Source organism: Pleurodeles waltl, chromosome 12 (assembly GCF_031143425.1).
Source record: "Pleurodeles waltl isolate 20211129_DDA chromosome 12, aPleWal1.hap1.20221129, whole genome shotgun sequence".
In the NCBI taxonomy this organism is placed as follows: domain Eukaryota; kingdom Metazoa; phylum Chordata; class Amphibia; order Caudata; family Salamandridae; genus Pleurodeles; species Pleurodeles waltl.
Window position 1 is genome coordinate 90,509,702 of NC_090451.1, and position 24,942 is coordinate 90,534,643.

Below are 24,942 nucleotides of genomic sequence, written 5' to 3' on the forward strand. Positions count from 1 at the left end.
ACAACTTAAAACTTACTTACTACTCCACATGAGACCTTTTCCATGCATAGTACTATACTTTCCAAGATTAAGTATTTTGTAAGTAAGTTCCTTCCTCGCACAGAGGGGAAATGACCACAAAGGTCCAGTGTTGAAGCTTCCTGAATGATCATGACCACGTTTGCTTCAAACATAGCGCCTATTCCTGTATGAGTGCCCAGTGCTAAACAAGCCACATCGAGGCGAGAACCTACTTATCCCACAGACAAACACATCCTGCATGCAGTACTTGTGTTACACGTTCCTATGAAGCGAACAGCATTCCGGGGGCAGACAGAAGGAACATCAATAGAGAAAGGTCTAGTGTTAAACATTGATTCCAATAAATGTATATTCCATTCCTGCACCGAACAGAGCCACCGCATTGTGTAATAGCCAGTGCCAAGTATTCCCACGTCAAAGCAAGCAATGTATTCTGTATCGCACTGAGTGGTCATTCGAATGTAAATGACTAATATTATAAACAGTCCTACGTCACACAAAGCGATCATTGATGGATAACGCAGTGGTACATCACCGAGAGCAGTCCCTGATGAATAAATTCACAGTATTACACATTCCAGCATCAAACAGACAGATCATTGGTGGATACATTCATGATGTCACATTCCTGCATCACCCACAGCGATCCCTGATGGATAATGGACAGCGGTATATGTTCCTATATCACCCAGATCGGTCATTGATGGAAATATTTACAGTATTACACATTCCGGCATCTAAAGGAGGGATCATTGATGGATAGTGCACACTGGTACACATTCCTACACCACCCTGAGCAGTTATTGATTGATACATTTACAGCACTACTCCTTCCTGCATCAGTCAGAGTATGCATAGATGGATGAAGGCACAGTGTAACACATTCCTTCCTCACCCCTGGCGATCACTGATGAATAAGACACAGTATTACACATTGTAACAGTTCATACATGAACTGCAGGTGAATGATGTCACTGAGGTAGCTACCAAACACCATGTCCCCTGCATTACACAGAGCAATTGTGGATAGATAAAGGAATGAATAGCACATTCCTTCAATACACAGAGCGATACTCAACGTACAGGTTCTTGCATTGAAAACAGTGACTATTCATGTTCCCAGGCACAGTGTTACACATTCCTACATCACACAGAGATCCCTGATGGAAAAGGGAACAGTGTTATACACTGCTGTTCAAAAAAGTACCAAGGATGCCATATAAATGAAAAGTATGAAACACCCACACAGATTAAGTAATGTGACTTCTCCTCCTTGGCACTAGTAATAAACATGAACTTAAGCGACAGGTGACCACAATGCTCACACCTAGTGTGCAGTACATGAGCTAGAATCCCAACTCAGCCTCTTTAGGAGGTGTGTAAATACCCTAATCTTCGGTATGAGTACTAGTGCCATCAGTTACAGGCACCAGCGTGAAGCTGCAACACTGCTGGTATAAGCCTCACTTTAAACACTTTTCAATTTAGTTTATTAATAAAGTGATAAAGTAATCCCTGGTCGATTTAATGGCATACTTTTTGCCCTGTCATTTTGATTGATGAAAACAATGATTTTTATCTACAAATTCCCACTGTACACTAACAGAACATGATATTGTGTCTGTACGTAGAATGGTGTTGTGTCTTTACACACGCTGTTTTGTGTCGGCACATAGTACAGTGTTTCCTCTATGGGATCGAGTTGAACCAGATTCAGACCCTACGATGCGACTGGAGAAGGGATTATCATTGTTGCACTACTAGGCATTACTCAATTACATATATTAACATTAGTTTACAGATACTTACAGTTGGAGTCTTAGTGACATCAACAAATTGCTCAGAATCACACAAATTATCATCAAATGCGATTTCCAATTTCAGAAACCAGACTTCTTGCCATATAGTAAGTAACAAAGCCATTTTACCAAATCCATCCTCGCTCATCTTAGAATTTTCTCAGTTTTAGACTTTGAACACATTTTACTACTGGTGGGTTGTCCACCATCTATCTCCCTCTCCCAAAACTCCATGTTTAAGGTTACAGACTAGTTGCTATTTTTCTTCTAAACAGGGGATCTTTTTCCTTGTGAAGGACCAATCCCCACTCTAGATTGACCTTGATGATGACTACTAACACTTTAGAAACCCACCTAAACCAATGTTTTGTTGGCGCACATTTCCAAGTGCAGGAGTAGAAACTACCTTTCAAATCTTGTTGAATCCTCCTAACCACACTCCAACACATTTTTCACCATCGAACCTTGTTCAATTAGTTAAAAAATATTTGGAGACTGGGGAAAGGGCTGAATGGCTCAATGAATGAATAGTTGGATGGTGAGAAGTGGGAGAATGAACAAGTTCAAGAATGGACGACAATGAATATAGACTTTTAGCTAAATGGAATAAATTGTATCACAACTCTGACCAAGGGGGGTGCTCTGGTGTTGATTTCAGATTCTGCATTTAACCATCACCACCCCCAAGCACTTCTACCTCCAATGCTTATGAAACATGCATTGCCTGGATGTGTTTAACACATGCTTCGATTTAGCGCCTTAGAGAATTGAATACAGTAGGCTTCCACTAGACTAGAATCGAAGGCGATTGCTTTTTTCACAGTGCCACAGAGTTCATCATCTCATGACAGCACCTCCAAATCCATCAGTTCGGGGAGTGGGCTGCACAGAATCAATAGACTAAAATGCTACTCGTTAGTAACACCCCAGCCACGTGTATGGCCCATAAGACAGCTTGCCTCTTGGTTCACTTATAGCATCGTCATCAGGGCAGTTGTGGTTGAGGCATGGATGTTTAGGTGTTTGTGATTAGAATCTGCCACTTCTAGGAATTGCAACTCTATGCATTTCATTTAATCTACTAAATTGAAATGGGTTACAAGGATCACATTATAAAGAAATACACTATATTAGAAGTTTGAAGTCTTTATCCTATGTGTTCTGGACTCCCTGAGGCCAGCAATAGTACACCCCTCACCCCACCCCCAGCCCAGAAAGCCAAATCCCTGATCTGCTGAACATCGCAGCTTGAGAATGTGACCTACTGTACTTGTGCAACAACAGCAAGGCGATGGATGGAGCGCTTGAATTAATCTCAGCCACTGGTGATCGCGTGGGACAGCATTCTAATCCATCGTTTTTTACCCACCATGTTACCTCAGTTTGGACCCAGCCATATGCAGATCAGTCTTGACCCTGCTCCAAGAGGAACAGTCCAGCCCAAACTTCCAGGCCAAGTCCTCCCCGAACCCGAACACAAGCAACCTAGGATCGGTGTCACCCTAGATAGGGCTCTTCAGCCAGGTACAGCTTGGTCCTGGTTTGCATGTGTTCCAGTTCTGGGAGGACGTGGCTTGGAAATACAGGCTGAACTATTCTTATGGGAGCAGGGTCAAGGCTGATTTGCATATAGCTGGTTCCAAACCGAGGTGGCATGCTTACAAAACAGTGATGCATTGGGACGCCTCCCAAGTGATTACCAACGGCTGAGATTAATTCAAGCATTCCATCCATCACTCTTTTGTATACCCACTTTCCTTGTGAGCAACCGTTTGGGAAGAATGGCTCCCAATGCACAAAACACTTTTTGAGTACCAATTGTTGAGACAGCAAAGCTGCTAAAATTGCAATGAAGCCAAAAACTGCATTTATGTTCCTGACTGATGTTATAAATGAACTGTATATTTCTTTGGGAGGAGAGAACTATCAAAAGAAGATGCAATGAAAAAGCAGCATGTACCTCTGCAGAAGTGCTTGAAATTATATGGGGTTATAACCCTTGATGACTATTTTCCAAAAACAGAAGATATGTCATTATGATTCATTTCAATAGTTTCACCAAGGCAGCTGTAAGTAACTACTCACAGGGCACCAAATGTTTTGCAGTAAACCATGTACTATTTGGTTCCTCTATTAGGGTGTTTAAGTTATAGAGTTGTTCTTCTTGGAGCGGACAAAATCCTTAGCAAACAGCCATGAACACAACCAGTGACAAGTTCATGCAGACCTAGAGTCACAAGCGGCTAGCAAATTAAACTGTAAGTCAAATTCTCATCAAAAGAACAACTGACAAGGCCGGACTGGTCTTACCAGACATCGGGCATTTCCCAGGAAGGCTGGAAGGGTGGGAGCCACTTTTGTTACGGGGGGCAGTTTTGTAACGGTGTAGCAGTTTTAAAAGCACTGCAATGCTAACAGTTTTCAGGCAACAATAAAAGCTCCAAGATAACTCTGGTGATTAATGTACCTGCTAGAGAGAGATCGAGTTTTGTCTGGTAGTGGTTTTGACTCACCCAAGGAAGCACAGAGGGTTAATACGCCTGCTGCAAAAACGTGTACTATGCAAGATCACAGAACAGTATTTTATGTGCATAGCTCAGTGGGATACTGCTTTGCCACAGAGCTCCTTTTGTTACTGGGCAGTTCACACAATACAATCATAATCCAGCACAGCGAGCTATGAAGTGCCATCAAAGAGCTGCATGCAAACTGCATGGTACAGGTTGGAAAGTTATGTTTTTTCCAGTCTTTGATTATCCTAATATTGCTAAAAAGGGTTTGTTTGGGTAGAAATAAATTGTTATTAATAAGGTCAACCCTAACCTCTGTTATAATCGGAATCTTGATTTTATTACTCTCCAGACCAACCATTCTTAAAAAAATGCCTACCAGTATAGATGACATGTGAATCCTACACCTTAGAGTCCCCTTTATCTTATGTAACATTTTCTATGCACTGAGTTACACACGTATGATTCATTGTCTCGGTATGTATGTGCATGAAGTAAAGTGCTCCAACACCCTACACTGGTAAGAGAGGCGCTAAAAAACACAATGAAGTACATGAGAGAGAGAGAGGGGCTATAGAGAAATTAGACGCATCTTTAGAGGGTGATGGTGAGGGAATCACTCCAATAAGGACTGCTGTATCCTGGTGCACTGCAAAGCCATCATTTACTATCATTTAAAAACAAATACAATTGAATATATAATGAAAAAATGTGGTGATGAATGCACAGTTTTAGCCATTTTTTCAAACGTTTCTTGGGAGGGGAGAACACCCAAGTTCATTGTAATAGTCAGGCTCACTTGCTAAGTACTCTACGGGGGCTGGTCTGTCGAAATTTGCCAGGGCTGCTTTGGGTTCGTGTCTGGCCCTGACATCCGGTCCTCGAGTGAAGACAAGCTGCAGCTCTGAGTGCAGTTTTGTCGCAGGTGGAACACCGGTGGGCAGAACTGGAATCAGAGAGACAAACTGCACTGTACTGTTCCCAGCTTTATCACAGAAATAGAAAATGTCAGCATCCTTGTCTGCAGGTTATCAGACAATGCTAGTGCTGTTTCTACAGTGTAGCCATACCACAAAATGCACTCCTATAATCAGCAAATAGCAATGCTGCTTAGTAAGAACGTACAAAGGTCAGATGTACTGAGTTCAACTTTATTAAAAAGTCAACAGATTAACTTTACCCCAAAATGCACAAAAACCAGCAGCCCTAGATGCAGCCTTATCAAACCCTGCAGAGCGTGGTGGTACGGAGCTGTGTTTTTCACGGAGTACACAGTGCAGCTTTAGCACAGAGCATGGAGATGGGGTTCACACAGTGAAACTTGAACACCGGCATTCACTTCCTTCACGTGCACCTAGACAGCAAGCTGAACAACCCCCGTAGCATTTCCAAGCTCACAAGTCACCGGTTTGCCAGTGTCAGTCCAGCTTCTGCACTTTACTTGTACAGAGAATGTTTGAACCCGGCTCCCAAAGGCACGCTTTGCCTTGAGGGCTGCTCGTGGAAGCAACTAGTAATAGGAACATGGCACAGCAGCGCTGTGGCAAGGAACAGGCACCCTCGGTTCACCCCTACCTTCCCTGATGGAGCAGGATGTACTGCTGCTCTTTCATCAATTACAGTATTTAGGAAAAACTAACACTCAGAGAATCAACTCTTGAAACGTGAAAGATACATTTTGTTGTGTAATGTTATCAGTATTTTTATGGTGCGCTAATCACCCGAGAGAGTAACAGAGTAACAAGGCATTTGTTGTTCCAAGTTGATTTTCCTAGCAAAAGTGGCGGTAAAATCTCTACCACGCATGCCACTGCATCACTCCCCATCCTTCGGTGCAGTGCAGAAGCATGACGTTCCACAGCGGGTGGGGGATACAGGTGCATACTGGTGGCCCTGAACACCGGGATGGTCCCACTCCTGAATGCACAAAGGAGGGAGAGGATGCGGCATAATGGTCAGAGCTGCCAACTTTGGAGCTGGGGTACCAGGTTCGAGTCTTAGCGTACCGGTGGTTCTGGGCAAATCACTTAATCTCCCCGTGCCTACCAAAACAAGGAATGTGTCCTTGTGTACTGTAACTGGTGCTCATGTAAAGTGCTCCAATACATTCGGGTCAAGTTTGTGCTATATAAAACTGAAAAAAAGGGAAGGTACGCACGGGCTGCAGGACAGACAGAAGTGCGAGTGTGGCCTGCCCCGCTGAGCCTGCTTCCTGAATGTATCAATGAAAGGGAAGTGGGTGTCGGAGGTGGGGCAATGCAGCAGTAAAAGTGAAACTGGGAAAGGCTGGTCACATGACACAGTCACAGATGTAATCCTACAGTGAAGACCTGATCTGAACTATTTTCAGAAAAAATATAATTGAACCAATGACTGCCAAATTAAAAAACAAATGGTTTTGAAGCAGGTTTTAAATGTATTTAATTTACACTGTTTATATTGAAATCACCAAAGTGTGCAGCCAGTGCGTTCCCACATTCAGCAACAAAACTGGCCACCACAACAGACAAACATGCCCTACCATGCCAGCCCACCGGGAAAATGCTATGAGCCTGTTACAGTCGTCCAGGCCAAAATGGGATTTAAGATTGAGGCGACACACCCGTTGAACCCCTGTGGGAGTGAACAACAACAAAAAAAAAATGTTTTCTAGCATAATCTCTTTACAAGTGTTGTAAACTTATTTTCACAAGCAGGATTTTGCTAAGTAGTTTGTTCACCAAGATTTGTAACTGGTGCAACAACATAGTGTGGCTCTAAGCCTTTCATGTCTGTCTCATTATTCAAAAAGAGTGTATTATAACATTGGAATAATTCCTGCATAAAATTTCTTCAGGGTACAAGATGCATATCAGTTCTGCAAGATACATAATATTACAAGTTTATTTGTTGACAAACGTTATTCCGTCATGCAAGATAAATTAAATTACACTCAAATTAAGCTACAGATCACCGTTGGAACAGGAGTTTTTAAATTAAAGGTGCAACCGCTTATCGCATAGGAAGCTCTTTGGCTGTTTGTCGATGCATAAGATGTTGGCTTCCTGACAGAGGGGGAAGAGAGCTGGAGGAGGAGGAGCCTTGTTGATGCAAAGACCCGCCCCCAAGGCATTTAAATGCTGATGGGAGTAGTAAGTTATAGTGTTAGGAGGCGGACCTTAAAATACTGGTGCATTCTATACATTCTAAATTCTTTACTATATCCTCATACAATAATGGGGGTTACCAGTTCCCCCGTAAATGAATAAACAAATAAAAACACAACTCACATGAAATCATATTACAAAGCGGGAGGTGAAAGTGTACATCTTACTGAAAGAGTAGATAATGCCATGAATTCTTGGACATCATTTCAGTAATTGTCTGTGCCCGGTCCCTACTTAAAGTTAATGTACAATCGCCAACACAGGTTAATAAACAGAAATCCACTTTCGAGACCCTCTCTTAGTTACACAGCTAGCCTACACAAGCCAGAACCTCTTTATCTCGTACCAGAGACTAATTTTTGCAGGTGGTGAGCACCGGCCCCAATCTGTGGTGACTGGTGCTTATTTTTCACCATCAGACTTTGATCCAGAGAAAGAGACAGCAAGGTAGAAAGAGTGAGAGAATAGGAAGTAAAGAAAGATACAAAAACAGTGACAAAGGTAGGTGACAAAGTACCTACCTGCAAGCTTGAGAGAAAGAGACAAGAAGTGTAAGCTGGTGGAAAAACGAGGCAGGGGGTGAAACCAAGACTAGGATGGCTTACACATTGGAAACCCTGGCATTCACCACACCAGGCGGCTTATGAGAAAAACTTTGTAGGGTTAGAATTTTTTTTTTTACCAAATAAGGCACTGCCTCTGACTTCCTGGTTAAAATCAGGGGCTCACACCTTTACCTCACCCTTTGTCCACTGATGGATGATAAAAGGGACAAAATATCCAGTATTAAAACGTTTAACATTCACTGCTGCCGGTGCTCACGTACGTGCCACATTTTGCATACTTCCTCACCAACTTCGACTCAATGGTCCAATGAATTGTGTGGCAATTAAAAGGAGGCGTTGCAACAGACCATAACATGGATGGCACACCCAACTGCACATATTCACACAACACCCAGAATGCCGCAGCACGTCTTCTACTAGATATCCCAAGGCATACTTCAGTTAAACTGGCTTTGTACTCTCTCCACTGGCTTCCAGTGGAACAGTGTATAAAATGTAAAACCCTATGCATCATCCACAGGTCACTACATAATAGAGGACCCCATGTGCTAAAAACCCTAGCCACCTTCTACAAACCTGTTAGAGCCCTTAGATCTGCATCTACAGCACTGACTTTATTACCTAAAATCAAAAAAGCCGGATGGGGTGGTGTTGGAATATCGGGGAGCCAAATTGTGGAAACCCCCCCTTAGTATTCGATTAACTAGTCACAAACTTAATTTTCAAAAGGCGATTAAAACTTGACTTTTCAAACTCTAGTCTTCCGTTCCTCTGTTCCTGTTGTTGTCCTTTTAGCGCTGCGAGGCCTCCGGGTAGTCAGGCGCTTTATAAGTGCAAATAACATAACATAACACCCTTTTCATGCACACATGTCTCTTTTTTGTTCTCTACACAGGAGTTCAAAAAGTCGCTCATTTCAGCAGATGCACCACACACCCCATTGATAGAGAATGGCTAAAACCATTCTTGGAAACACACTGGAGAAGAGTTTAACTAGACTTCTAGAGTGATTGTAAGCAACTTGGGGATATCGAATGACGATAAACAATAGATATTAAGTTTCTTGAAACCTCCTATGGTTATGGTTGAGATGGTAAACAAACGTCAACCTCGTGCTGAAGGGTAAAAGCACAGAGGTGGTTCCAGCTGGAGGGTAAAGCTGTTGCAATAGGGCAGGTGAAGAAGACTGTGTTTAACCTGATAGACGCTGGTGATGTTGCAAAGTAAACTTTTTCCATTTTGGATGAGTCCAATATAAGAAACTAGTGGGCTGGCCTTTACCAGATAGCACAGAGCGTCTAGGATTCAGTTTAGTGGTTGGGTTAAGGGATGTGTGGAACAGGAAAATTTGTAAATTGCCTCCTTATATGTGGTAAAAGAGACATAATGAGGGAAATGATGACAGTGGGTAGAATGGAAAGGTCAGAGGATACACAAGTTTTGGAGTAGACAAGAACTGCATGACATACTTGAGGACTGAGATTAAATATTTAGATAGTTACTAGGAATGCAAGTCCTGACGAAGGTTACAGAGCCAAGACTAGCTAGCATGGTAGGTTGGCGGATTGTCTCAAGTGTAGCTGAAACGTCAGGGAAGATGAGGACAGGGAGGAAATAAAGCGATAGGTATGTGCATGGATGACCTCACTGGAACAGAGTTGGTGGATTCCAGGATCTGAGAACCTATTAGGATGTAGCGTGGGAGGAAGACTTGCCGAATGTATGGCATTTACTTGACCCTCCTCAAGACGGGGAGTTGATTGACAGTGCAACAAACCAACACAGAGACGACGACTATTCATTAGCAGGGGAAAACCCACTATTTAGTAAAACATGAACAAGTACAGGTGAGGGTGAGTGGTTTAAGAGTTTAAAGTAGTATGACAGAATTTTGTAAGAGAGGATCAGCAATTTGAGGACTTAAGGACCACAGGAGTCGGTGGTGCACAGTAATGCTTGATGTACAGAACAGGAGTGAGCTCCGCAGGGAGATTGTGATGCTATTAATTGTGTTTGAACAATGACTTTGTGTTTCACCACTGCGCATATTAGTTGCTCAATGTTCACTAGTAGCACATTACATGTTGTGTTCAGTTTAGCTGCCTATTGGCTTTAACATGGCATTAGCCATTACATTTTGTATTCAGTTTAGCTGCCTATTGGCTTTGACATGGCATTAGCCATTACATTCTGTATTCAGTTTAGCTGCCTATTTGCTTTGACATGACATTAGACATTACATTTGTTATTTAGGTTAGCTGCCTATTGGCTTTAACGTGGGGTTAGACATTGCAGTTGAGACATTTCAGATGAGTTGTGTTTTTTTCCAAGCTGTGTTTTTCCACAAGATGGACCAAGCTGTTTTCTTCACACCAGACCTTAGCTGATAAGAGCACGTAGATTTTGTGTTTACCTCGCAATCCAGTCTGAGAGCTCGGGGGCTCGGGAGAATTGGCCACTCTCCAGGGTTCTTCGGTTCTCACACTGAGTTTGCTTTTAAGGATGACTCTGGGCTACAGCGGGGTAGATTGAATCTGCTTTGACTTCAGACAGGAGCTAGACGTCAGTTGCCTGTCTCCCGTTTGGGTAGAAAATCTCTTTCTCGCAGTTGACCGGAGTCATCAACTTGCAGACCCCAGAAAGATGAAGCTGAATATAGGCCCTACAGCCTTGCCCATACGGATATGAATTTTGACTTTTATGCTTTGAAGTTATGCTATAATATAATCACATCTATTTGCTGTGTACATTGCAACTGAGAAGTACTTTGATATATATTGCTTTCATTGCTGCGACTACTTTTGAACGTGTGCTTCCAATCTACTAATTTCGTCTCTCAGGAACCTCGTGGTGGAGAATTAATAACAATAAATGTCTTCTTTAAACTCAGAAGTGCATTCCAGAGAGGTTCTGTAAGCTCGGTTATGAGATAAGAGGGAAAGCAGAACAGAGATGGGGAGAAAGAAGTAGCTGAGAAGAGGCCCAGGTAGGAGTGTCCTCAACTGATGATAGCATGTCTAAGGTGGACGGGAGGCTGTATCGCAACCAATAGGTCAATACGTTACACTGTGTGTAAAGTGGAAGGAAAGCAGTTGAACGTGTAGCAGGGGCTATTGTGAGGCTATGAGAGTCATGAGGTAGGTTTTTCAGAACCAGGAGTGGCAATTGAATGTTTGCTTGCCAGTTTTTCGGGACCAGAAGTCCAAACATTCATCGAGAAAGATGATTGTGATTTTGGGGCAGGAGTGGCAGGAGCAGTTCAATGATGAGGTCATGGTATGCATTGTTAAATGTGCTGCAGGATGTTGAGTAAAAGAAAGGAGTAAGGTCGTGGATGATATTGTTGGGAGAATAGGTGATGGTAAGGTGGGAACTTGCATTTCGATATGAAGGCCTTTGTGAGAAGCAAGCGGTCATTTGCAATGTGGACTATGGACTGAAACCAGGGCCTCTGCATGTTTATTTAATATGGCATGCGCACTACATGGTTTTCCTTGTTTTTCTTTAGTTTATTATTATTATTTTTTTATATATAATCGCTGCACACTAGTAGTAGAGCAATATGAATGTCTGTTTCAGTAGCTCATTGTATACAATATGATTTTATAAACTACTAGCTGCGTCAAGATGAATCCTCAGAGAAGGAAGTGTTTTAAAACCAATATATTTATTGCCTATATGTCCTCAAATTAGAAGTTGGAAAAGATATCTAAAGTTGGAAAATATAGTACCTAAAGTTGATAAAGATGAACTAAATGTACATTTGTGATTTCTTTGGGACCATTACTTCCAGCATATTCACATTTCTACAACCACTTTGACATGACCTGCAGAAATTCTATGGAGCTGGTCATGCTGACCTAACCGGTGTGGGAGAAGAAAAGGACATGTTGAAGTAATCACATGGCGAAGTAAACTTGGCGAACTACAAACGTGGGATGTAAATGACATGTTGAAGTAATAGCATAGAGAAGCAAACCTGGAGAACTTCGGATGTGCGTAAGTTAAGAATGTGCTGAAGAATAAGGGCAGTAAACCTGGAGAACTGCAGATGCGTGGTAGTAAATATCATGCACTTCTGACATTGTTTGTTCAACATAAGTAATACTACAAGGAGCAAGTGATGTAGAGACCTAAACATGGCATACTCCAGATGTAGGCAATGGTATCGGCACCAAACATTTCAAACTATCGATATTGGAAAGTAATGTTCATGTTGAAAAGATTGGTGCGGAGAACTGAACACAGTAAACTGTTGCCACCTACTAAGGATGGCGATGAAATTGATATACCTTTGTTCTGATTGAACGCAGTATTTTGCAAGCTCGGCTGATTTACCTTTTGAAACAAATCCGGCTTCCCAGGATATGGGACACCCACAAAACACTGCTACTTTGAAAAAATCAATCTAAGACCTGCAATTTCACTGGTAATTACAGTTAATTACAATAGGGGTGTAGTTAGGGTTTAAAATTCCACTGAATCTTCTGAGTACTTGCTGAAAACTCCTGGCAGGGAACTCGTTCTTACAGAGGATGGTGTTCCGGAAAAGTTGCTAGGGGTGCACAATTTTTTTGTAAGGCAAAAAAATGAAGAAGAGGCCAATTATTGTTAAGGAAGGTTTATCTGAAGACATAGCAGTTTGTAGTTTAAAAATGTAACCCTCTTTTACTTTGTATTTGGTGGTGTATCTAGTTTACGTCTGGGGTTTGAGAATGCCTGCTGCCATCAATGCAGAGTCCACTGACAACAGGTATGGTTAACGACACCAATAAAGTTTTATTTTGCTAAATATTTCTAAACCCATCTACTAGATGGTGCCATAATGCACAACATGTGAATCTAGAATAGATTCATGCATTAAACAGAATGCAGCTTATTCTGGAGCCCAAATGAGTCCAGCCCAATAAAATGAGCAACAACCTTGACTGCTTCAGAATCCCCCACAGCCCTGCAGTCTGGCTATCTCAGCACCCAACAGAACAGCCTCACCCTCTGTCGAGCCCAGCCTTTAACTCAGATGCTGCCCAGCCCAGGGACCAGTGTGGCCCAGCACTTGACCCAGTGCTGAGTCATGCTTTCCAGCCCAGTGATCAGTGTAGCCCAGCACTTGACCCAGTGCTGAGTCATGCTTTCCAGCCCAGTGATCAGTGTAGCCCAGCACTTGACCCAGTGCTGAGTCATGCTTTCCAGCCCAGTGATCAGTATAGCCAAGCACTTGACCCAGTGCTGAGTCATGCTTTCCAGCCCAGTGATCAGTATAGCCCAGCACTTGACCCAGTGCTGAGTCATGCTTTCCAGCCCAGTGATCAGGATAGCCCAGAACTTGACCCAGTGCTGAGTCACCCTGGGCAAATTATTTCATAAACCTCTTTCTTGCCATCCATATTGTCAGTATCTGGGGGGATTGGGAACTGGGAAATGCAGTTACTGGTCGCTCTACAATTAACTGTCCTCTTACTTACTCTGACTTAAATTTCTGTATTTTAATTGCTGGTATCAGAGCGAAAGGTAATTAACAACTAACAATGATAGGGGGGATTTCTTGCACGATGCATTATCCAAGTGGGCTTAGGTACTGAAAGTGTTGGCCTAACATCTTTGTGCCTCTAAGCGAAGTTAAATAAGCATCCTGTTAATGACGTCATAATGGCTGTTTACAACATAGCCGACATCCTCAAAGGGACATTCTGGAACCCCTTTTGTTGGGAACTGTTGCACTGCTTTGGATTATTACACCTGTATAGCGCTTACTACTCCTATGTGGGAAGCTGAAGCAATTATCTGCACGGGTTCCAAGCTAAACCGTGTAGGGTGCGTGGTTTTGTTTTGAGCCTATGTGGGAAGTGTTGGCATGGTGTGTGTGATGACCACCACGATGTGACTATCTTTTTATGGGATGTAGTGCCTGATGCTGTGATTGGAGAAGGTAGGTGAGAGATAGACGTGCAAATTATAATTATGCTAAGTACTCATCAGCTTAGCTACAAGGGCAGGGGGTGCTGTGTGCCCATACACCCAAAGAAAGAAAAGGGGTCAGTCAGAGAAAGCCCAGTAATCCAAACAGATGCACACGAGAGGCAAAGATGCAGTTGAATGAGTAACAATGGGCAAAAATGGCAATTGGCGTAAAAGGCAGCCATTTTATTTTATTTATTAAATATTGACCACTTCTAAACAAATGCACCCAATGAAGGAGGATGGTGCGGAATAGTGAAGAAAATTGGCGACCTGAATAGGAACCACAGGTTGACAATTATGAACGGTTTGCTAGGTTTGTACTTTTGCACATTGGCCCTTTTAATGTTGCCATACAGGACATAAACTCGGGAAATATTTTTTTTTTAATAGTTATTAAAATCTGAAAGTAGTAGACATGATGCCTTAATGAGTTAAGCGCTCGCCACCAGCATCGGCTTCTCTGCCTTCCTGTTACGTCCGTGATATATAAATTCCATACGCCTGCTGTGATTTGCAAACACATTCTTAAAATCACGGTCTTCCACCTACAGCAAGGCAGAAAAATCGAGTATCATAAAATTGTGAAAACAGTGCTTGTAAAGAACACACTGTTGTATTAACCGCTTCTGTGCAGCGGAAGTAATGGTTATGTCCTGCGGCACAGTGCTCCTGTACCTAGGAAGTAACCATTACGTCCACGGCCCGGAGAGAGCGCTAGCGCTCCCTCCGTGGGGTATCCCTCCCACCCCCCCCAAGGCAGGGATGGAAGGGGAAGCCCTTCCCCTTCCACCCCGACCCTCCCTGACTCCCCCAGTGATGTCTGATGACAGCGCGCAAATGCGCGCTGACCTCATCAGAGGCCACTTCCCCATTGTGCTGGAAGCTAAGCTTCCAGCGCGATCGGAAGAGAAATGCAAAGCATTTCTCTGATCATGTGATGGGGCCCTGAGAGGCTTCAAAGGGAAGGAAAGGAATTTCCTTCCCTTTGAAGTCTCTCAGAGCATTTCAAAAGCCGGATTGTAAAGCAATCCGGCTTTTGAAATGCCCACTAGACATCAGGGATTTATTTTTCAAGGGAAACTGGCATGAGGGGAGCGACCCCTTGGGCAAGGGTTGCTCCTTAGGGGGAAAATTATATTTAGGCCATTTCTGCAGAAACCACTAGACACCAGGGATTTTTTAGTTTTTTTTACGCCAAATTCACGGAAGTGGAGCGACCCCTTAGGCAAGGGTCGCTCCCGGGGGAGGGGGGGGGGGTGTCAAATTTATTTTAGGCCATCTCTGCCCCATTTCTATTGTTATTAGGCCTATCTGCCCCCGGGGGTAGAAACCTCTAGGCGCCAGGGCTATTTTTTGTGTGTTTTTTTTGTTTTTTTAGAGATGGGGAGCAAATTGTATTTAGATCATTTCTGTCCCCCTTGGGGGCAGATCGGCCAATTTTTGTTAGGCCAATCTGCCCCCATGGGGGCAGAAACCACTTAGGCACCAGGGATTGGTGTGTGTGTATGCGTGTGTTTTCTTTAGGGGGGCAGCCCCTTGGGTAAGTGTCGCTCCCCATAGGGGCACATTACTGTTTGCCATATCTGCCTATTTTTGGAAGGCCCATCTGCCCCCAAGGGGGGGCAGAAAGCCCACCAGAGGCCAGGGAAGTTTTTTTTTCAAAAACAGGAGGGTGGGGGTATGGCCATACCCCCACCCCAAATAAATGGGGCCAAAGTCGTTCTGCCCACCAGTGGGAAGATGGGGCAATTACCCCTGATCCAAACCCCTTGGGGCAGAAAGTCTACTAGATGCCAGGGAATTTGAAAAAAACAAAAAATATAGAGGTGGTGGCTATCAACCAGTATAGGCCTGGTTACGCCACCACCTCAACTGAAGGGGTAACAGTCTTTCAGCTCTCCACAGCACTCTAAAACATCTTATCCCACAGCAAGCAAGAAGACATTTGATTATTTTGGGTTTTAGTTTTACATTTGGGCCATGAGAGCTTGGCTTACTCTCAAAATCGCCCCACTTGGAATGGTCAGGGCTGTACTTTATGGACTTTGGGACGCTGCCATGCAGAAAAATCCAAAAGATCTAGACACATCTGAAAATGAAACATCTGGGTGATTCCAGGGTGGTGTGTTTCACATACACCCCGCACCATTTTTGTACCCACAATCCCCTGCAAACCTCCAACTTTGCTGGAAATCACACATTTTTCCCACGATTTTGTGATAGAACCTTCCGGAATCTGCAGGAATCCCAAAATTCCTACCACCCAGCAGTGTCTCATCTATACCGATAAAAATTCTGCTGCACTTGTCAGCCTAAAAATGTTTTTTAGCAAACTGCCCTTTTGGACCCCCTTTGGTTCCCCCTCAATATCGACATGTTTTTGGCTCTTCCCTTTCACAAGCACTTGGCCCACCTACACAAATGAGGTATCATTTTTACTAGGAGACTGAGGGGAACATTGGGTGGTATGAAATGTGTCCCAGTGCGGTGATCCCACACAGAAATGTGGGAAAACTGATTTTTTGTTAGCTAAATTTGAGGTTTTCTGAGGATTCTGGGTAAGAAAACATTGGGGGATCCACACAAGTCACACCTCACGGGACTCCCTCAGGTGTCTAGTTTTCAGAAATGTCTGGGTTTGGTAGGTTTCCCTAGAAGGCTGCTGAGCCCAGGACCAAAAACACAGGTGCCCCCACGCAAAAACCTGTAGTTTTGTATTTGATAATTTTGATGTGTCCAGATAGTGTTTTGGGGCATTTCCTTTCGCGGGCAGTAGGCCCACCCACAAAAGTGAGGTACCATTTTTATCGGGAGACTTGGGGGAACGCTGGGTGGAAGGAAATTTGTGGCTGCTCTCTGATTCCAGAACTTTCTGTCACCGAACTGAGAGGAAAAGGTATTTTTTTCAGCCAAATTTTTAGGTTTGCAAAGGATTCTGGGTAACAGAACCTGGTCAGAACCCCACAAGTCACCCCATCTTTGATTCCCCTAGGTGTCTAGTTTTCAAAACTGTGCAGGTTTGGTAGGTTTCCCTGGGTGCCGACTGAGCTAGAGGCCAAAATCCACAGCTAGGCACTTTGCAAAAAACAGCTGTTTTCTTTGTGAAAATGTGATGTGTCCACGTTGTGTTTTGGGGCTTTTGCTGTCGCGGGCGCTAGGCCTACCCCCACAAGTGAGGTACCATTTTTATCAGCAGACATGGGGGAACACAGAATAGCAAAACAAGTGTCATTGACCCTTGTCTTTCTCTAAATTCCTGTCCTTCAAATGTGAGACAGTGTGTAAAAAAGACGTCTATTTGAGAAATGCCCTGTAATTCATGTGCTAGTATGGGTACCCCGGAATTCAGAGATGTGCAAATAACCACTGCTTCTCAACACCTTATCTTGTGGCCATTTTGTAAATACTAAGGTTTTCTTGATACCTATTTTTCATTTTTTATATTTCAGCAAATGAATTGCTGTATACCTGGTGTAGAATGAAAACCCATTGCAAGGTGCAGCTCATTTATTGGCTCTGGGTACCTAGGGTTCTTGATGAACCTACAAGCCCTATATATCCCCGCGACTAGAAGAGTCCAGCTGACGTAATGGTATATTGCTTTCAAACATCTGACATCGCGGGAAAAAGTTAGAGTAAAACGTGGAGAAACATGGCTGTTTTTTTCACCTCAATTTCCATAATCTTTTATTTCAGCTGTTATTTTCTGTAGGAAACACTTGTAGGATCTACACAAATGACCCCTTGCTTAATTCAGAATTTTGTCTACTTTTCATAAATGTTTAGCTTTCTGGGATCCAGCATTGGTTTCTAACCCATTTCTGTCACTAACTGGAAGGAAGTTGAAAACACGAAAAATAGTAAAAATGGAGTATGTCCCAGTAAAATGTCAAAATTGTGTTGAAAAATTGGGTTTTCTAATTAAAGTCTGCCTGTTCCTGAAAGCTGGGAAGATGGTGATTTTACCACCGCAAACCCTTTGTTAATGCCATTCTCAGGGACAAAACTACAAGCCTTCTTCTGCAGCCTTTTTTTTCCATCTTTTGAAAAAAACTAAATTTTCGCTGTATTTTGGCTAATTTCTTGGTCTCCTTCAGGGGAACCCACAAAGTCTGGGTACCTCTAGAATCCCTAGGAAGTTGGAAAAAAAGGACGCAAATTTGGCATGGGTAGCTTATGTGGAGAAAAAGTTATGAGGGCCTAAGCGCGAACTGCCCTAAATAGCCAAAAAGAAATGCAGGGCACAGGAGGGGAAAAGGCCTGGCAGCGAAGGGGTTAAACATATTACCGTTATTGATTGCATTCTGGCTACTGGGTGCACTCTGTTCCTCCTAGCACACTGTACTGAAAGCAATATCCAATCAATGATTGTTTTATGCCAATCTACCACCGATGGAAGCCCTGGCTGCTCCTGCCATACATTTTCGCAGTGCACGTTGATAATTATGTTTCTGTGCCTCAGAAAGAGAAATAAATGTCGACGCCAATCCCCTTGGTAGCCCCAGACGAGTGCTGGGATGGAGCCCGCCTCGGAGCGCCCTTCCGCCGACTGCCAAGGTACGCCTGGCACAGCAGGCCTCTGCAGCTAAGAGTCACGTTTTCTTGGCGCCTGGCACCCAAATGCAAATGCATCTTGGCGCGGTGAGGTGGACCGCGTGCAGCTTGCCTTGGTCGCCTGCTTTGAAATGGCTGACCCGAGACTTGCAGGGCGCAGGATAGGGGGGTGCTGGGCAGCGGCTCCACTGAACAAAACAATAAATCACGCGTATGCTTTGTTTGGACAAACTTCATTGCAGTGAAGCGATTGGCTCGGTGCCACGAGGACACGAGCGGGAGGTTCTGCGCATGTGCGCTTAGCACATCCGGCCTGCTTCTCTTTGAGCACACAGTAGGGAGGCAGAGGAAGAAAAGAACAGGACATTGGCCCCTTTGGTTGGGGGGTGGGGGGAGGGGGGGTTGAGGGGCTCCTGGGGGCGAGTAGAGTTTACTTTTCATCTTAAGTGTTGTGTACCCACCTTAACTTTCTCACAAAAGATTGTTGAAAATGACACACCGGCGTGCAATTAATTACACTAGAAACATTCTTCTAGAGTTGTTCAGAAGCGAATAACTAGGAGGTGGAGTGGGGGTTCAGTCAGCTGTGTAATTTGTTTGCAAAGGAAGGGTCAAACATTTGAAGAGAATGTATCAGTCAAGGTAGAACTTTTTTTTGCATTTACATTCCAAACACTAACAAATAAGTGTAAACTGTTACTTATAAAAAAGCGGTTGGGGGGTGGGGTGGAGGGGGCGTTTCTAGGTTGCCTGGCTTCACATAAGCCGCATTGCCTTAGCTTGATAAGTGAGTAACAAATATTGTGCAACTGTACCACAGAAGTTGACAGTTTAAGGCCAACTCAACTTCACCATGCCCCAGTCACTCAGACACATGGACGTCTGCTTTCAGAACCATACAACCCTACTGTAAGAGAGAATTAGGAGAACACCTTTGCCCTCTGTTTCTACTTGGCACTAAACAGGTAGTACAGTGAATAGAAAGGTGGCAGTAGATCTGCAAATGAGTCACCACAACATATTTCTATCCAGTTTACCCATGATCAGTCGACAAATTAAAAAAAAAAGTAGTATTAACTTTATTTTTACTTTTAAGAACCTAGGGCCAGATGTAGCATAGGATTTGCGCCTCGCAAACGGCGAAAATCGGCGTTTGCGAGGCGCAAATGCCTCTTTGCTATGCAGAAATGCATATTGCGAGTCGGTCCCGACTCGCAATATGCATTTCAGAATCGCAAATAGGAAGGGGTGTTCCCTTCCTATTTGCGATTCTGAGTGGTATGCAATACCATTTGCGACCGCATATGCGGTCGCAAATGGTGTCGCAGTTACCATCCACTTGAAGTGGATGGTAACCCACTCGCAAATTGGAAGGGGTCCCCATGGGACCCCTTCCACTTTGTGAATGGACCCCCAAATATTTTTTCAGGGTATGTAGTGGTCCAAGGGACCAAAACCTGCCCTGAAAAAAAAACCGAAACTAAAGGTTTCGGGTTTTTTTTAAGTGCAGCTCGTTTTCCTTGAAGGAAAACGGGCTCCACTTAAAAAAAAAAAAATGCTTTGTTGAAAGCAGTCACGAACATGGAGGTCTGCTGACGACAGCAGGCCTCCATGTTTGCGAGTGCCTAGACTCGGTATGGGGCCGCAATTAGCGACCCACCTCATGAATATTAATGAGGTGGGTCTTTGCGACCCCATAGCGAGTCGCAGAAGGTGTCTGAGACAACGTACTGCATAACATTTTGCGAGTTGCAAACTGCGAGTCGCTAGTACTCGCAATTTGCAAGTCGCAAAATGTTATTTTGCTACATCTGGCCCTCAATTACTTCAAATAAAAATAAAAATATTACAAATAATCAGCTTAGAACTAAATATTTGAACAGCACTCTGTGAATGTCAATACCGGATGAGAGTTATGTTCTGGGTGTGGTAAGTACCTTCCATTCCATCCCTGAAGACTAAATTGGGAAACAACATTTAGATGCATTTATCGCACTAAAATGTGTCATATATTTCATTGACATATTTCAGCAATTTTGTCCTGTCACAATTGATCAGTGAAACATTGAAATAGAGTGGTAAACCCAGTGTTGACTCCACAACTTGGAATACTGATGCCAGCACAGATAGTGATGTTAAATTATTTCATTAAGGACTCTACAAGATCTGTGGTAAGATATTACGCTGGCTGAGATAAGTACATATTGCGTAGGGCACCAAATTATTTTCTCCATATTTTAGCTGATTTCTTTCACACTATGTTGTTCATTTGGGTTGAATTTCTGGCTTTTGAATGCTCTTTTAAACATAACAAGGAAATGGTAGCAGTGGTACGCCAGATGTCGCACTCCACTGTCGGTAAACACAGTAAATTCTAATACATTAGTAGCACAACTGCTCAACAGGTGTCAGCACTACGCTACCACACTAGTGCCACAAACAGTGAGGGGAGCTCTCACAATGACATTAACACAAAGAAGTACCCAGAGCAGATCAATAGTTCCATAAGCAATTGGATATCTATCCAGTAAGTCCAGTTCAGACATAAACTCAGTAGTACAATTGAGATGTTTATTCCAATGAGAACAGGCAGCTGACAAGCGTTTCGCCTCCGACAACATTCTCAAATCTAAAAGGCGTGATATCAAAGAGCATTAAACATAGTCACGGTACAGCTTGTGATCAGAAGCGCAGTATCAGTGGTAAAGTCCGAAAGGCTGTTCCTCACCTCACGGGGTGACAGACCTCAGCGGACTTATCAAGGTTTTCCCCTTATGCATTTACAGTGACGCGGTAGCAGGTTTTGGGAGACTTACTATGGTTTCTGATTTATAAGCTTGACCCTGACTTCTTTGTGGGATCTTTAATCATAATATTTAGATTAGTTGTAGTTCTGGGAGCCTACACTTTGGTCCCGTTCTCTCTGTGGACTTTACCACTGAAACGGCTGTTTCAGGTACTGCACTTGTGCCAGGGTGGAGTCCATATCATGCAGATAAATACAGGTTCAATACAAAGTGCACTTTACGGCCAAGACACTCAGCAGGCTTATCTGATGCTTGATTCTGCACTAATGTATTTGGCTCAAGTACCTTCATCTTTTGGGATAGCAGAACCCTAATAAAGCATGCAACCTAAGGAAAAGAATGCCCCCTAATGCAGTTGGCTTCCAAGGTGCATCAAACCCTTGCACTAACTCAGTTGTGGTCTTATGGGGAGAAGATTTTGGACTATTGTGACATTACTGCATTGAACAGTTAGAAATTGTGGGAGACATCCATAATAAGTATATTTTCAAAGGTCACAATAACATACATCATTTCACTAAAGAATTGAAATTACTAAGTAAGTTACTTTGTATAATTTATTTTCCTTAGCTCAAAAGGGAATGTAACAAATATGCTTGGGCTATAACAGAAGAGTTTGCAATGTGGGACAAGAATAGAAAATTGATGCACTGTTAACACTACCTATAATAAAGGATTACAGAATACACAAAAGGAGGCATTTGGGCTTAAATATATAAATATTCATATATGTACGCATCAACAATCATTCTGAGAACTGCAAGAATAGCAGGATCCCACACAACTAATGTTTTACCTCACCCCAATTTGATGATAATGTAGTAATTTTGCATTCCTACACCTAATTACATTTTTAAGGATAAACCATGTCCAAAGGGATCAATATATACAGACGTTTTTTGTAGTAAGACTTTTCTTGGAAACTCTGAGATGAACAGTACGTTTAGTAGAATCATCACTGGCTTCAAGTGTCCATCAACCCCTCACATAATCTCTCCATCTATGCTTTATTGCTTTACAGCCAGGTATGCTTGGTACAAATCCACACAAATATACATTTGTTTCTACCATTTAGTTTTGATATCTTTTACCCATTTCAAACTGCCCTCTGGTAACAATCCATCACTGTGTTCCAAATAAGTGCTCTTGGATTCTGGTCAGCATTTGGATGTTCCTACACTCGCCAACTAACAACCACCTTGCTGATTCCTAGGTGGCTCCTAACTTCCGATCCTTTGAAGAATTTTTGAAAAAGCCACTATATCAATCAATTGGTAAGATAGATTTCAGTTGAATCTACAGTGCATGTTTTCAGAGCTGCCCCGGATTGAAGAAAGACAAGCACTTCCCTCCACCCACTCACCCAGACAGTCTCCATTCAGGTGTTGGGTAGTTGTGGTTTGGGGGCGTGTCAATCGATTTATGCTTTTGCATTGGGTGACATTCATGTTCACACAACCACAAAGGGAAACTCTTCTCTTGAAATCACCAAAAAGCAAACCAACTTCATTGCAAATGAGGGAACATGTATTTGCTTACTAAATTCCTAAAATCAGGATAGCCACCACCCCAGAAAAAATGTCTGGTGATTGTATGGATAAGGCAGGGCCCTCTGAAGATTTGCATTTGAACAGGGGTTTCAGGATGAGAGATTGAAGAAACTCACCTCTGTTGGGTGCTTGCTTTGCGTGGAATAGAAGTTCTCCAAAACCTTGTTGGGTTCTGCTTTCGTTCTGGATTTTTCCCTTATACCCAGTCGCCTGCTTAATGGTAGTGCTACGTACCTGAAACAAAACAAGCAGAGATGGTTGAGATTAGTTTCCCACACTTAAAACGTAAATTGCAAATTTATTAGATGCCCTTTCAAGAAACACATTACAAAGTAACAAATTACAAAATGAATTACGTACGGCAGTAGGAGTGACTTCATTAATGATAGACATGGAAAGACCTGCCTCTGAAACATAATAGAATTGGCATCTCATACTGCGTCAAGATGAGACACATATATAAGTGATGAGAAATGGTTTGTAAATCACAAGGTAATGGGTTCATGACAATATGAACCGAGAGACACTCCGTATTGCAGTGTTTAGAAGAAGAGGGGATGAGTTTACATCATCTAGTTGAGGGACTGTAGTAGGAGACTATCCGGGTATGATGTGCTGATGACTTTTGATCAAAGGCCAAGGGATGCAGCCAAATAGTTCAATCTAACCAGCTTAACTTATTAACACTCATGAAGGGAGTAAAGTGTTAACCTGTCACTCTTAATGGGAACAATAACTAGACACAAAAAAATCTTTTACTAGTCTTCTGTAAAGAAGAATAGAGCACATTTGCCTGAAAGTAATGGAGCTCTATCTAGGAAAATAAGTACACCAAATAGATTAAGACAAGGGCACTTTCTAGCCCTGATTTTTTTTATATATATATATATATATATATATATATATATATATATATATATATATATATTCTTTTTTTTGCCCCCAGGTGGGCCATGTCTCAGGGGCATTTTGGGAAAAAACAGAAGGGGGAGCACAGGGCACCCCTCCAAGGCCTTTCAGTGCCCCAGGGATCACCACCTCCCTATGGTTATGATTATTAAGCATGCCGGGGGGCCACGCCTAGGGGACTGCCACCTCCCTGTGGCAATATATTAATTATGTGGGGGGGCATGTGGCCCTCCGTGGACCACCACCTCCCCAGGGCAATATGCAAAGTAAGTATGCAGGGGGCATGCACCCACCCACTCCCCAGGGTCCGCCACCTACTGTGGAAATATGTGAAGTATGTATGCGGGGGCCACGCGGCCACCCCATACCCTGAGAATTGCCACCTCCCAAGGGCAACATAAATAGAATATTAAGGAGGAGGGGTCATGTGGCTCCCCTTCTGCAGCCTTATACGGCCCTGGAGACCACCACCCCTCAGGGCCAGTTCCTGCTACCTCCTGCAGTGTCCACCCTCAGGAGGTAGCTGTTTGCTTTTGCTTAGTGGGAGCTGGCAGCTCCCTTCAAGCAAAAGCAAACACTCCGCTTTCAGCAAGCAGGAGCTTAAAAATGCTTCTGCTTGCTGAAAGCGGAATTTTCATATCTTTCTCTGCCCTCTAACACATGGGCAGAGAAAGAGATGAAAACATTGCTCGTGCATGCAGGGAGTTGCTACTTAAAGCAGCTCCTTGCATGTGGGAGCAATGCCACCTCCTGCAGGAGATGGGAGCTGGTAGTACCGCGGGGGCCTTGAGGGTCCCCTGCAGTTCCCATAGGTTTTAATGGGTGCCCTGTGCACCCTTGACTATATGGCTAACCACAGGGGATGGGGTCCGTGTGGCCGAAATCAGCCTTGGAGGAGGGGCCCCTTATAAATATTTTTTAAATAGCCCTGGGGAAGTGGTGGTCCCCAGGGCCTGGGGGTGGGGGTCTGCACAGACCCCCTACATAGTTTTAAAATGTAGCCCTGGGAAGGAGGTGGTCCCCAGGGCCGAGGGGATTTCATGCCCCCCCATATATTTTTTAAATGTTGTCCTGGGAAAGTGGTGGTCCCCGGCGTGGGGGGGTTTGCGTGTCCCCTCT

General features: G+C 43.5%; 1 protein-coding gene across 1 annotated transcript in view; it reads right to left on the minus strand.

Annotated features, from left to right (window-relative positions):
* The window catches only part of LOC138267580 (ceramide synthase 4-like), a 263,246-nt gene that overhangs the window by 88,799 nt on the left and 149,505 nt on the right, over nt 1-24,942 (minus strand). Inside the window, exon 3 of the mRNA XM_069216635.1 lies at nt 23,031-23,148. Within this exon, the coding sequence (XP_069072736.1) occupies nt 23,031-23,148 (118 nt within the window). The remainder of the gene's footprint in view (nt 1-23,030; nt 23,149-24,942) is intronic.